General features: G+C 37.3%; 1 protein-coding gene across 1 annotated transcript in view; it reads left to right on the forward strand.

Annotated features, from left to right (window-relative positions):
- Window positions 1–12,705, forward strand: part of LOC110446232 — a 98,141-nt gene extending 85,436 nt beyond the window's left edge. Inside the window, 13 exon segments of the mRNA XM_021491272.1 lie at window positions 1–128; window positions 1,192–1,353; window positions 1,994–2,155; window positions 3,227–3,262; window positions 3,714–3,904; window positions 4,301–4,455; window positions 5,013–5,182; window positions 6,036–6,080; window positions 7,471–7,509; window positions 7,943–8,060; window positions 9,365–9,483; window positions 9,786–9,900; window positions 12,476–12,705. The exon segment at window positions 1–128 is cut by the window's left edge and continues 5 nt beyond it. Of these exon segments, the coding sequence (XP_021346947.1) occupies window positions 1–128; window positions 1,192–1,353; window positions 1,994–2,155; window positions 3,227–3,262; window positions 3,714–3,904; window positions 4,301–4,455; window positions 5,013–5,182; window positions 6,036–6,080; window positions 7,471–7,509; window positions 7,943–8,060; window positions 9,365–9,483; window positions 9,786–9,900; window positions 12,476–12,602 (1,567 nt within the window). The 3' untranslated portion in view covers window positions 12,603–12,705.
- Window positions 12,706–13,136: the final 431 nt, after the last annotated feature.

Genomic DNA, 13,136 nt, shown 5'->3' on the forward strand with positions numbered 1-13,136 from the left:
CACCCCCGACCCCAACTCACACTGCGTCGACACCATTAACAACTGTAATACATACGGACAGGCATCCTGCTCCAAGTACAGCAGCTGGGCCAAGCGTAACTGCCCATTCTATTGTGGCATGTGTAATAGTAAGTAGTGAATTGTATAGATCTGTTGTCTTAATATTTTGTCTAAGTACAGTGTACTTGTAAGTGGTTCAAAACATTACCTTTCAAAACCCCTTTGGCAAAAAACTCAAAACAACTATGAAGTACCAGTTTAAATTTATGCTTTGATGATTCTATCTTGTTTAGTGGTATTTAAATTACAATGTTAGACTAGAAATATATTTTGAAGATAAAAAAACCCCTTCCAAATGGTAAAAAGTACTTATTCTGGACAACAATTATGTACAGACATGCATGAGGCAACAGTTTTTCCAGAATTGAACTACTGTGTAACGTAGACTTTCACTCCGTCAACTATTTCCCCTTCACTGGTAAAACCCATTCTTGCTCAATTAATTTTGACCCTCACAATCAATTTTGAATCAATCAATGTGCTGTTTAAAGCAAATGTCAAAAAAAAGGGCAAGTGTTCATGGTATAATTTCAAACACTGTCTATTGGCCAGTCCAGTCATTCTGTGACGATGATTGAGATGAGTACAATACACTGGACTTTGAAGCATTGCATGTTCAATAAAAAGACATTACATGAAATACATGAAACGAAATAAAGTCGTAGATCTTTGCTTACCGTAATATACTTGTTTTAGACAAGAAAAAGAAAAAAAATGTCGCGTATAGTGTGATTGTGGTAAATTCCAACTTTTAAGAACAATTACAAACTTATGCCTATTGGAGAGTTCAGTTTTAAATAGATGATCTTGTTGACCTTCAGTCAACTTGAGACAATTTCTATAATAGCGTTACATGTCTTAAATGTCTTTTTGAAAAAATAATTGTCTCTACAATCTTAGGCTATTTTGAAAGCTGTTGGTCTTTTAAATAAAATATGAGTCACTAGGGTATAGCCATTTTCAATATTCAAGTTGACGTTTGTCTTTTGCCTTCAGCTTTGTTCGACGTTTTTATTTTGCATTTCTTTTTGAAGACCATTTGTTGGCCCTGATGACCTATCCTGTGTTGATAAGCCGTTAAGCATGTAATAATAATAATAATAATAACCTTGTTTTTAACCAATATTTTAGCTGGTGGTGGCACTGGTGGTGGCGCTGGCGGTTCCACAACGACGCCGCTCTGTATGGACAATCTGCCCAACTGTCATGAATTTGGATACTCTCATTGTGAGGGTATCTACAGTGTCTGGGCCAAGGACAACTGTGCTGCCTATTGCGGTGCATGTATAGGAGGTTAGTATATGCCAAAAAGGAGAGATTTGTGTGTATTAAATGTAGCAATTCAAAGAACAGCTATTCCTGTAGCTTATAACCTTCTGTAAAGGGGTCAAGATAACTGGATCAACTCTGCCAGCCCTGAAATTAATCACTATCGGAAAAAACATGGAAAAAAGTATTAAGAATGTTTTAAAAAGTTGGTATAAACTTTATTTATTCTTCAGCAATTAATTATGAAACAAGTTCCTGATTTCCAGTTTGATAAAATAGGTCTATAATTTTACTGCTTTGAAAATGTTCACTGCAATATTGTTTAAATCATGCATATGTTTTACATAACCAACCCCTGCCTAGATTAAAAAAATAAATGCATCTTGATCTAGAAAGTAAATAAATATCAGAACTTTCCCTTTGTGCACGGTGATGTTGCAGGTTATTGTTCTAAATTTGTATAAGGCTTAATAAAATCCTTTGCTGACAGTGCCATAGAATTAAGAAAAAACAGGAATAACATGATCAAGAACAGATATCACTGGAATAGTGATGTAGAATTACAAGCTGTATAATTGGATTGTATGATTAATGAATTCATGTAATTCCAGTTGATATAAGTAAAACCTGTATAGAGTATCAATGTGATGTTTCCCCCCTATAGCCACTCACTACCCGACCACCACTGCTACCACCACCACCGGTATACCATGTGTGGACGTCCTACCCAACTGCCAAGACTTTGTCGCTGCCAACTTCTGTAGTGATCCAGCTTACGGAAACTGGTCTCTGACGAACTGTGCTAAGACTTGTGGCCTGTGTGCAGGTATGTGTTATCACTCCGACAGCAAGTAATGCTTACGTTCGCTGCATATGACATCATATGTGTATTTTGCCTTTTGTTAATATCACACCCCAGTAAAGTTTTCCCCCCCCCCCCCCCAAAAAAAGGACACACTTAAAAACAATTTTACTTTCTCTTGTGAAGAACTGTAGTAATAATTTGTTTGACCTAACTGCATTTGCAAAAGTTTACCTTTAAAAATTGCAAAGATGTGCCAAAATAATTTGACAGTACCTCATTGTACTACAGAACATGGAAGGGATATTCTCAGTCATGCTGATGACCACATTTCCTAAAACCACCAATGTTATGTATGTGTAATTTCATCATATATGCCCTTAATATTTTGAAAAAAAAATAAGTCCTTCAAAAACCAAACATAGGAAGTAGATCTTGAGCTGTATTTTACAATATATCATCCCTATCTAGGTCTACATCCATAATTTGTTGTCTAGCTAACAGATTCTTGTTCAAAATATTGAATTGTTCACTTTCGGATTGTTCTCTATCCACAAAATTAGATTTCAGTTAAGGTCAATGTTTTATTAAATGTAATATGAAGTATAGGGAAATATTTGTGTTTGTCAAAAAATAGCTGTAAAACAGTGAGAGAAATGCGGTGGAAAAGGAAACAATATGTATGCAATAAACCCCCAAACCCAACCCTACCCCGCCCTGTCCCCCCTGGTAAAGTGTAGCCAACTTCAGATTCTTTGCGATATACCTGGTACCTTTTATGTCAATATGCTCATGGTAGAGTGAAGCTTCCAACTATTTTATTTCTAATTGCCCTTTTCACCAATTCTAAATAAGTTGTCTTCGATTCCTTGTTCCATATATGGGAATACACAAAATAGTGTCTTGGTTAGGGTGGGGAAGCAAGTAATATTATTATTATTACCTTTTTTCTTTTCTTTTTTTTTTCTTTTTTTTAAAATATGAATTTATGTTTCATTACCAGATTTACAGTTTTGATTTATCAATTAGAGTATTGTCTAATTTAAACAGCATATTAAGAATTTATTGTTTCATTCTGTTGCTATTTTTTGACAGGTGGTGCACAGGGTCCAACCTCTACTGTTGGATCAAGTATGTATACTGTTATAACCCTATCTGTACTTAACCTTGTCATCCTGTAGTTCTCTATGTCACTTATTTAACGTTTCTTACTTCGGACATTGTTATACACACATGATTTTCTTGGGGAAGCTCCAATGGCTGACCTATGTTAAATTCAATATTAAATCACATGTGAAATGATATAAACCAGAGCTGTTGGAATTGCCACCGTTTTGGTTCCTTGTCATGAAATGGAAGGACGTAAAGCATAACCCATAACTGTATGTACATCTGTCATTCTGCAATACATAGACATCGACACTCTTTAACGCCTTCACTTTCCATTTTGTTTGCATTTCTGGGTCGTTGATCTTTGGTCATGATTGCTGCTGCTATAAATAGAAATTCTTGTCATTGCATGAGATAAAAATAAGTTACTTTGATAATGATGGAGGTAAAAGTAAATGTGTTAATTTGACAGTGACGACGGGTAACGGCTGGCTGCTGTTGATGAAGGGTGTGGCCGGAGTTCCAGGTGACCTCTACCAGATTTGGTCAGGACAGAGCACCGTCAACCCTAATGTCCCCGAGGCCCAGTATCTGACCGCCCAGTATCCTGGTCACTATAAACCTGACCTCTCCAACAACTGGGGGTCACTCTGTCTGGACAGGGTCAGTCGGTCATTCTTACATTGATCTTAAGTTATAGCTAGTGTTGTTTGGTTAGATGAAGAAAAAGTTTACAACATTATCATAATCATGGTTTAGAGGAAAGTCCTGAGTATCCAATTATTTTGTACCTTTTCGAACCTAAGTTTCATTTATACAGTTCACAGCAGTTTTACCTTCACTGTTTTTGCCGTCCGCAATGAGAGCGAATAATAGTACACAACATACTATATGTAGTAACTACATGTGAAAGCAAAATATGTTCCTTAAACGAACAAAAATGCAAGATATTGACCCCACAAAATTGAAGCGCTATACAGTACATGTTATCCCTGATCAGTAGCAATAAAAAGTGTATGACTTTTGGTATTTACCTGCGACTTACCCTTATCTATACAGGTGAAGGTATCAATCTACAACAAGGGTGTAGAGAAGGCCTGGATCGTCTTCAATGCCACCGGGGCCAGCAAGATGAACTGGTTTACCAAGGACAGAATTGTCGACTCGAGTTGGTCCGACATCAAGACGGCTGCCAGCCAGTTCTCTATGCCAGGGTAAGTGTTTGTCAGTACTGTCATAATCCAGTAACGATATCTGTGTTCAGTATTGTAATCAGAATTGTACGACGCGTTTTTATCAAGGTTGCGAAAAAGCTTTTGATTGGAATGAGAATGCCTTGTTATTGAAGGACAAATTGGCAGGAAAATGTGCAGAGTTGCAGGACAACTCTCGTCAGAAAGAAAAAAGGAAGTTGTTTGTCCAGACGTTTAAGCAGGAGTGTTGGTACATTGTTAAGTCTGCAAAAGCAACAACCTATGCAGGATGTCAGACCTAGAACAATTTGTCAGTAATGCGGATCGTTGGTTACCCAAATCTTGATTATGATTTTTGAATTTCGAAGGTTGGTAGCTAGCTCTGCTGTTCGTCTTGATAAATGAACAAGTCATGAAGGGGTCAAGGGTGATGTGTTTTACGTTTTAACCTTTGACAGTACAACCATTGTACTTGGTTATGATGTGACATATTGTACTACGCCGGTGTCTGGATTAGACAGCTGGCTGGGTGTGGCAACTTGCCATCAAACTAAATCAATTTGTTTTTATTTTAACAGAGACCCAACAGATGGTCGCCAGTTCTATGCCAGTGGTAATTCCAATGGATGTGATTCGACTGGATGGATGATGATTTCAACCACAACCACTAACCCCTGTTTCTTTGAGTCTGGTAACAAGCCTGCGTTCTACTACGCTCCAGGACAGACCCAGGCAAGATGGGGCTTCAGTAAGTAACTTTTTGTGATTGCTGAAAAAAAAATGTGCGTCTGTCCGACATTTTTATTCCGACTCGCTGAAGATAGCTAAATGAAATGTAAGGGATGTATAGGAAGGCAAGGTGTATGTTGAGTAACACTTATGGGTCTGTACTCCAAGGTCAGGGTCACATTCAGGTTAAAGGTCAAATCCATTGTTCGGGCCATACATTTTAACTTGCTGAATATAACTCGATAGATTTTCAGGGATAACTGTTCAAAATCAGACATTTTGAAATCAATGTCATAACTCAAATCAAGAAGTTCTTGTCATTTCTTATTCCGTTTTTTAAATGGGCTTTTCACAGGATTAATACGTCATCAAAAATGTTATCATGTGTTAAATAAAACAACTACTTATATAACTGTGAATACAAAGTACATGAAGTGATGTGAATCTCATTTAAATACCCAATGTTGTGTTAGTTTTGTGGACACTGATCAGCAAAAACAGCAAAAATATGTAGAACTATTCATGCTGTTAACCCTTTCACCACCAAAGACCATAATGGACTCATCCGGATCAATGCACGGAAGAGATTACTAAAGTTAGCTAGGGGTGAAAGGGATAATAACATTCATATTTTAGCAGGATGTTTATTTTAGCACTTTTTGCGCTTTAGATATTGGGCTAAACTATAGCTGCACCAATTGGGTTTCCTGTATGAATGTTTCGTCCGTGTGCCAATTCATCAATGTGCTAATCTGTTTAAATTTGATAAAGCACTTGAATAAAATTTCAGTGTGCTAAGATAAGTATGTTTTACCGTATTAAACAATATAGACTTAAATATTTTCATTTACGTTTAATTTCTTTTCACACAGCTAAAGGAACTGGTGATGTGTTTGCCATCCAGGGCCACAGCACTTGTAAGTATCTTTGTTTCATTGCCTAAATGTGTTCCATTGTTATGCCCAGGCTTGATATTCTGTCTTTGCATATTGCAGAGTTATCTGCTCTTGTGAGCAGATATTGATTGTTACGTCATGCGTTTGTGAGAGTAATGTCATCAATTTTTGAGAAAATGACGTAATTTTCTCACACAAACCAATGATGAAACAATCAATACGTACTCACAAGAGAAAAATAACTCTGCAATATGCAAAGACGGAATTAAGTCCGTGCAAATATTTTAAATAAATGATATATAGATGAGATTCAGGTTTTGAAATGAACCTAACACAGTTGTACAATACAAATGCAACTGGTACAGTACTTTTAAGCAAGCTAGAAATTAATAATGTACAGTCAGACCCGTATTTAGAGACCACCCTTTGGATGTCCAAAAAGCGGTCTCTCTGTGTATGTGGTCTCTTGAAACACTAGGTTCAATTAAAAAGAAACGGTANGGGGGGGGGTAGGGGTGTCTCTTATGGATGCCTGTAACACCACCGAAAACTGTAACTAATTGCTGGAAGCTTTTTTTCCGGCATGACAATGGCACTGATAAATCTTTTCTGAGAAGAAAACCGTACCTTGCACGACTTTTATCAGAAAAAATAAAGATAAAGCAAACAAAAGATAATCAACAACAACAACAACAACAACAGTGTTTTTAGTGTAAAAGTTCAGTGTGGCTGGTATAGGATTTGAACCCTTGACCTCAAATTGTTAAACTATTGCTCCAATCAATTGAATTACCTGGGCCGTTTTCGTTTAAACGGTCAAACCGGTCGGACCACATTTGTTCGTTTATTAAATAAGGTTGGACTTAGTAATTTGATGCTGCTTTCAGGCGAGCCTTGACAAAGCCTTGCAAGGCCGTCATAAACATTTGCAGGTCCGACAGGATTTATACCCGAAATTGTTACATTCATAAACGGTCAAACCGTTTGTTCCGCATAAACTAACAGGCCCCAGGTCAAAAGATGTGTACTGCCCAACTTTTTCTATAGTTATATCCAAAAGGAAATTAAGGGGGAGGTTACTGTATATTCGAGGGGAAAAACCAGTGCAGTAGGACAGGGGTCCTTATCACAGATGAACAGGTTTGGCTGTACAAACACTAGTGGTAAAATACAGTGTTAAAATAATTACCGTTGACTGGTCGCTCGCCGCATTATATTAGAAATGTGGTTGATGTATTGAAGAGGTGGCTATGATACGTTTGACAGTACTTTCAGCAAATGTGTGTTGTTATCCAGGCGTATTGTTTAATCCTCAATTTCATTCACCTTGATGTAGAATTAGGAAAATTTACAGGAATTAAATTGAATGAATGTTTTAATAGTAAGTTAATAAATGCAATTATCTTTACAGGTCCGACAACTCTTGTTGTGCCAACCAGTATAGGATCAAGTGAGTTGTCAGTGATGTTATAGTGATTAACAAACATTGCTTTAGATAGGAACAGATCAATGTTTCCAGTGGATCTTAACAGGATTGTAGTGCCCCCTTCTTAAAGTTCGAATCTAAATTATACCCATTCTTTCACAACAATGTTAGTCCTTCTTCTTATTTTTTAACAGAGATTTGAATTGATAAAATAAACAATTTCAAGTTATATAACCACACTTTGCTATATAACAAAATCAGCAAACACATTTATTGGTTCAACATTATTTTGAGATTATTGAAACTAAAAAGAAATTAATAAATAAAATTCAAAAAATAAATAAATATAATTATATATCATTTACTTTCAGGCCTAATTTCACTTAACATTTTTTTTAAAGATTTTTTCCGAAACCCAAATTCTCTGGTAGGAAAGTATTATTCCTTTCTGTTCTAGGAAATGGCTGCATGTATAAGGGCAAAAACTACAAAGCAGGAGATAACTGGGTGGATGACTGTAAATACAACTGTACCTGTGATTCTGACGTCACTGGTCATTATACCTGTAACGACCTGTAAGTACCTGTGATTCTGAAGTCGCTTGGTCATTATACCTGTTAGTACCTGTGATTCTGACGTCTTTGGTCATTATACCTGTAACGACCTGTAAGTACTTGTGATTCTGACGTCACTGGTCATCATGCCTGTAACGACCTGTAAGTAGCTGTGATTCCGACGTCACTTGTCATTATACCTGTAAGTACCTGTGATTCTGACGTCACTTGTCATTATACCTGTAAGTACCTGTAAGTACCTGTGATTCTGACGTCACTGGTCATTATACCTGTGACGACCTATAAGTACCTGTGATTCTGACGTCACTGGTCATTATACCTGTAACGACCTGTAAGTACCTGTGATTCTGACATCACTGGGCATTATACCTGTAAGTACCTGTGATTCTGACATCACTGGTCATTATACCTGTAAGTACCTGTGATTCTGACGTCTTTGGTCATTGTACCTGTAACGACCTGTAAGTACCTGTGATTCTGACGTCACTGGTCATCATACCTGTAACGACCTGTAAGTACCTGTGATTCTGACATCACTGGTCATTATACCTGTAACGACCTAAAAGTACCTGTGATTCTGACATCACTGTTCATTATACCTGTCACGACCTGTAAGTACCTGTGATTCTGATGTCACTGGTCATTATACCTGTAACGACCTGTAAGTACCTGGGATTCTGGCGTCACTGGTCATTATACCTGTAATGACCTGTAAGTATGTCCCGAAGGGTTTCATCAATACAGGCCCAGGTGATATAGGTATTTCACTATAGTCTGAATTCTTTATAGAATTTGATGTTAATAAACAGTTCCAAAGCAAGGAGTAAAAACAGTTCCAAAGCAAGGAGCAAAAACACAGTTCCAAAGCAAGGAGCAAGAACAGTTCCAAGCAGGGAGCCAAAAAATGACACCATTATAAGTATCTACTCACATGAAACTTTTTGCCAGATATGTAAAAGTTTTTTGTTTTTTTTATATATGCGCTCTCTCCAATATTACCACAGATTTATAAAAATGTGTTGTGAAACATTACCAGGAAATAGTGTATACCATACAGCTTTTTCTGTTATTATAAATTGGAAAGAATTTTTGGTAGGCAAAAGTGGCGGAAGTTAAACTGTTGTGTACATTTCCTTGTATACAGTAGGCATGACATATTATATATTAGCATTAGGTGACACTGTTCATGTTCAAGTTAACATGTATTCTATAAAAAGTAATTGTTATGTGATCTTGTAAAAGGTCGCTGTATCATCAAGTAATACGATCTGGCTTCATGAGTTAAATTTATCTTTGTTACAAAGGTGTCCCATCTACACAAATCTACCAAGCAGTCTAAAATTGGAGAAGGTGCCCGGGCAATGCTGTCCAAAAGTCGTGTTTCTTTTCACGGGAACCATCATATCCTTCACTGCTCCTCCCAGTAAGTATACAGAATATTCTCTAGTTTAGTCAGGATATAGTTAAAAGTAAGTATACAAAATATCCTCTCTCTTATTTGGGATATGGTTGTAAGTAAGTATAAAAAAAATAGTCCCTCTCTTAGTCAGGAGATTGTTTATTAGCTGTAACAGTTTTTATGTACCAAGTTTAATACTGAAAGTAATCAAAATTATCGTTGGAAAGTGTAAGGTAAAGTCCTGTGAAAAAAATCAGCGTTTAAAGAATGTATGTTTTGTGTCTTTAAATTGGCCTTTTTTCACTGATTTTCCATCTCGTTTGCAGACATGTGTTTCTATAAGGGCAATTCCTACGGTACTGGTGAGACATGGGACGATGGTTGTGATTACAAGTGTAACTGTCTGGACGCTGCGACTGGTAGATACAAGTGTACACAGAAGTAAGTAGGACATTGTGGTCGCATTTACATATCCCGGTTAAAACGGTTCAGGTGGTGCAGAAATGTTCCGCCATAAACGAACGCACTTGGACTGAACTGTAGGCAGAGCTAAAAATGCACGGTTTCTAAGAGTTTTGTGACAAATAAATTTTAATAACAATTTTTCAAGAATAATATGTCCTTCTTTCAAGTGTTCACTAAATTATATAACATAGCCTGAAATATCTTGGGTGAGACAACCTTTCTTTATAAAGAAGTAATGCAAAGTAGCAATTGCCAGCATTTAAGTTTCAATCAGGCACGTCTTGACCCCTCGTTATGCCAAATATTCCTGAGGTCAGCCTTGGTTCAGATCTCCTGGGTTCTGGAAACTTTAAGTTGATGATGCACAATGTCCTGTTGGTTTAAATTTTAGATGTAATATTTTAATGGTTGATAGGTTGTACATGGTATAATGTCCTATCAACAGCTCAGGTCATTTAAAGATGTGCCTCTATGTGTGTTGTGAATGTGTGCATGGAATGTATCTTCTGTAGGTATGTTGGTGTGTTTGCCTACTTGCGATAGTGCAGATCTGGTGTCGACTTTATAGTGCTTCCTCACAAGGGAGGACCTATACCTGTTAATGTTGCCTACTTGCGATAGTGCAGATCTGGTGTCGACTTTATAGTGCTACCTCACAAGGGAGGACCTATACATGTTAATGTTGCCTACTTGCGATAGTGCAGATCTGGTGTCGACTTTATAGTGCTACCTCACAAGGGAGGACCTATACATGTTGATGTTGCCTACTTGCGATAGTGCAGATCTGGTGTCGACTTTATAGTGCTACCTCACAAGGGAGGACCTATACATGTTAATGTTGCCTACTTGCGATAGTGCAGATCTGGTGTCGACTTTATAGTGCTACCTCACAAGGGAGGACCTATACATGTTAATGTTGCCTACTTGCGATAGTGCAGATCTGGTGTCGACTTTATAGTGCTACCTCACAAGGGAGGACCTATACATGTTGATGTTGCCTACTTGCGATAGTGCAGATCTGGTGTCGACTTTATAGTGCTACCTCACAAGGGAGGACCTATACATGTTGATGTTGCCTACTTGCGATAGTGCAGATCTGGTGTCGACTTTATAGTGCTACCTCACAAGGGAGGACCTATACATGTTAATGTTGCCTACTTGCGATAGTGCAGATCTGGTGTCGACTTTATAGTGCTACCTCACAAGGGAGGACCTATACATGTTGATGTTGCCTACTTGTGATAGTGCAGATCTGGTGTCGACTTTATAGTGCTACCTCACAAGGGAGGATCTATACATGTTAATGTTGCCCACTTGCGATAGTGCAGATCTGGTGTCGACTTTATAGTGCTACCTCACAAGGGAGGACCTATACATGTTGATGTTGCCTACTTGCGATAGTGTAGATCTGGTGTCGACTTTATAGTGTTACCTCACAAGGGAGGACCTATACCTGTTAATGTAGGCCTTTGAAGGCTTTTTGGATGCTGTGTACAGCATTCATAGCGGTCCTCGCCAAGCCTGGGCAAATTAAAACCAAACCACAGAATTTCTTCTTCTGCGGAAGATCTTTAAATGCTGTGTTGATTATTTCATGGTATGATTAATGGTGTAAAATGTTGAAATACATATGAAAACGATCAATAAATCAAAGAAAAAATGTAAAATATTTACGAAAAGTCGAGTTTTTTCAGTGAGCATCATGAACTATATCAATTTCAGATTACTACGCTTTTTGGACCGAATAATTTCTTCACAGAAAAAAAAAACAACACTTTATCTCCTTCCCCGAAAGATCTTTAGATAATGTGTTCATTATTTCATGATATGATCAATGCTATAATATGGTAAAATATATATGTATAAGACTCAATGAAAAGTCTCCAAGTGAAAGAGAATGTTGACTTATACTAAAGTATATGTCAGCAGCAGTGCCTAACGAGTTTATAGATAGCTCCCCAATGCGACAGCAGCTGTGCCTAACGAGTTTGTAGATAGCTTCCAATGCGACAGCAGCTGTGCCTAACGAGTTTGTAGATGGCTTCCCAATACAGCCTCTAGATAATGGCCCTATTAGTATAATACAAGCTTAAGTGCTTCGTGAATATAGCATATTGAACATCAAAAGTTAAAACCGTATATACATATTATTCACATTAACCAGAAACTGAATAATTATATAGGTTTTTAACCTTCGTTACAATATCGAGAGAAGGAGAGATACACAAGGGACTTGTATAAGTCCGTGATTACACAATATAAAATCAACAGTTTCAATGGGTTTTTTGCAAGATTGTAAACAAGGAATTTGTTTGCTGTCACTTTTTTCAAAAAGTTCAGTCAAGGATTTAATGTCTGTTTTTATTTGTGATTATATCAACCATTAAGTTATAACACTGCAAATATGGGCAGAGAACTCCCATTCAGGAAAATAAAGTGGTCAATTTTTGGGGCCATAAATTAACCCTTTCACCCCTTTGCAGCTTCAGTAGACTCTACCATGCATTAATTGATCTGGATGAATCCATAATTAAATTTGTTTGCTTTCCAGATGTGTCACCTGGAACTTGCCTCCTATCTGTCATCTGGACGATCCTGCTCCGGGCAAGTGCTGTAAGACTCCTAACTGTCCATACTATGTTACTATCAATTATCCACCTAATTACAAAGCAGAGTGAGACCCCTCCTTCCACCAGTGTGTCTCATAGTCTTCCTGGATAGATTTGCTGTTATTTTTATATTGTGTGTATTGTTTTCCAATAAAATTAAATAAACAAGAAATTGTGTGTAAGAAGTCTTTTGTTGAAATGAATCTTATAAAAATGAGTCAGTTTCCATAAATTTGTTTGACTAATTATCTCAAAAGTATCATTTTTTTGTGAAGACCAGCCTCAATGCATACCGTGTCAAGAACCATTTACAGTAAAGCACTTGTTATTAGATCAGCGAACTCGTGACAACTTTTATAACAACGTAATATGACTTAAACCTGTTTTCGAACTGTCTCTACAATTTTCTGACAAATTTCTAGACCAACCAAACTTGGACCATCTTAGGTAGTACATCTCAACCCATGCATCAAATGCTGGATGCGGCCTATACCTATCATGGTTCATTGACTTTGTCAGGATCTCCATCAACATAAAGTTTTTGTGCTTAAGTTAGTTTCTCTGAAACTGTAATTGCTAGACCAACCAAACTTGACATATGTG

This window comes from Mizuhopecten yessoensis, unplaced genomic scaffold (assembly GCF_002113885.1).
Source record: "Mizuhopecten yessoensis strain PY_sf001 unplaced genomic scaffold, ASM211388v2 scaffold2663, whole genome shotgun sequence".
Lineage (NCBI taxonomy): Eukaryota > Metazoa > Mollusca > Bivalvia > Pectinida > Pectinidae > Mizuhopecten > Mizuhopecten yessoensis.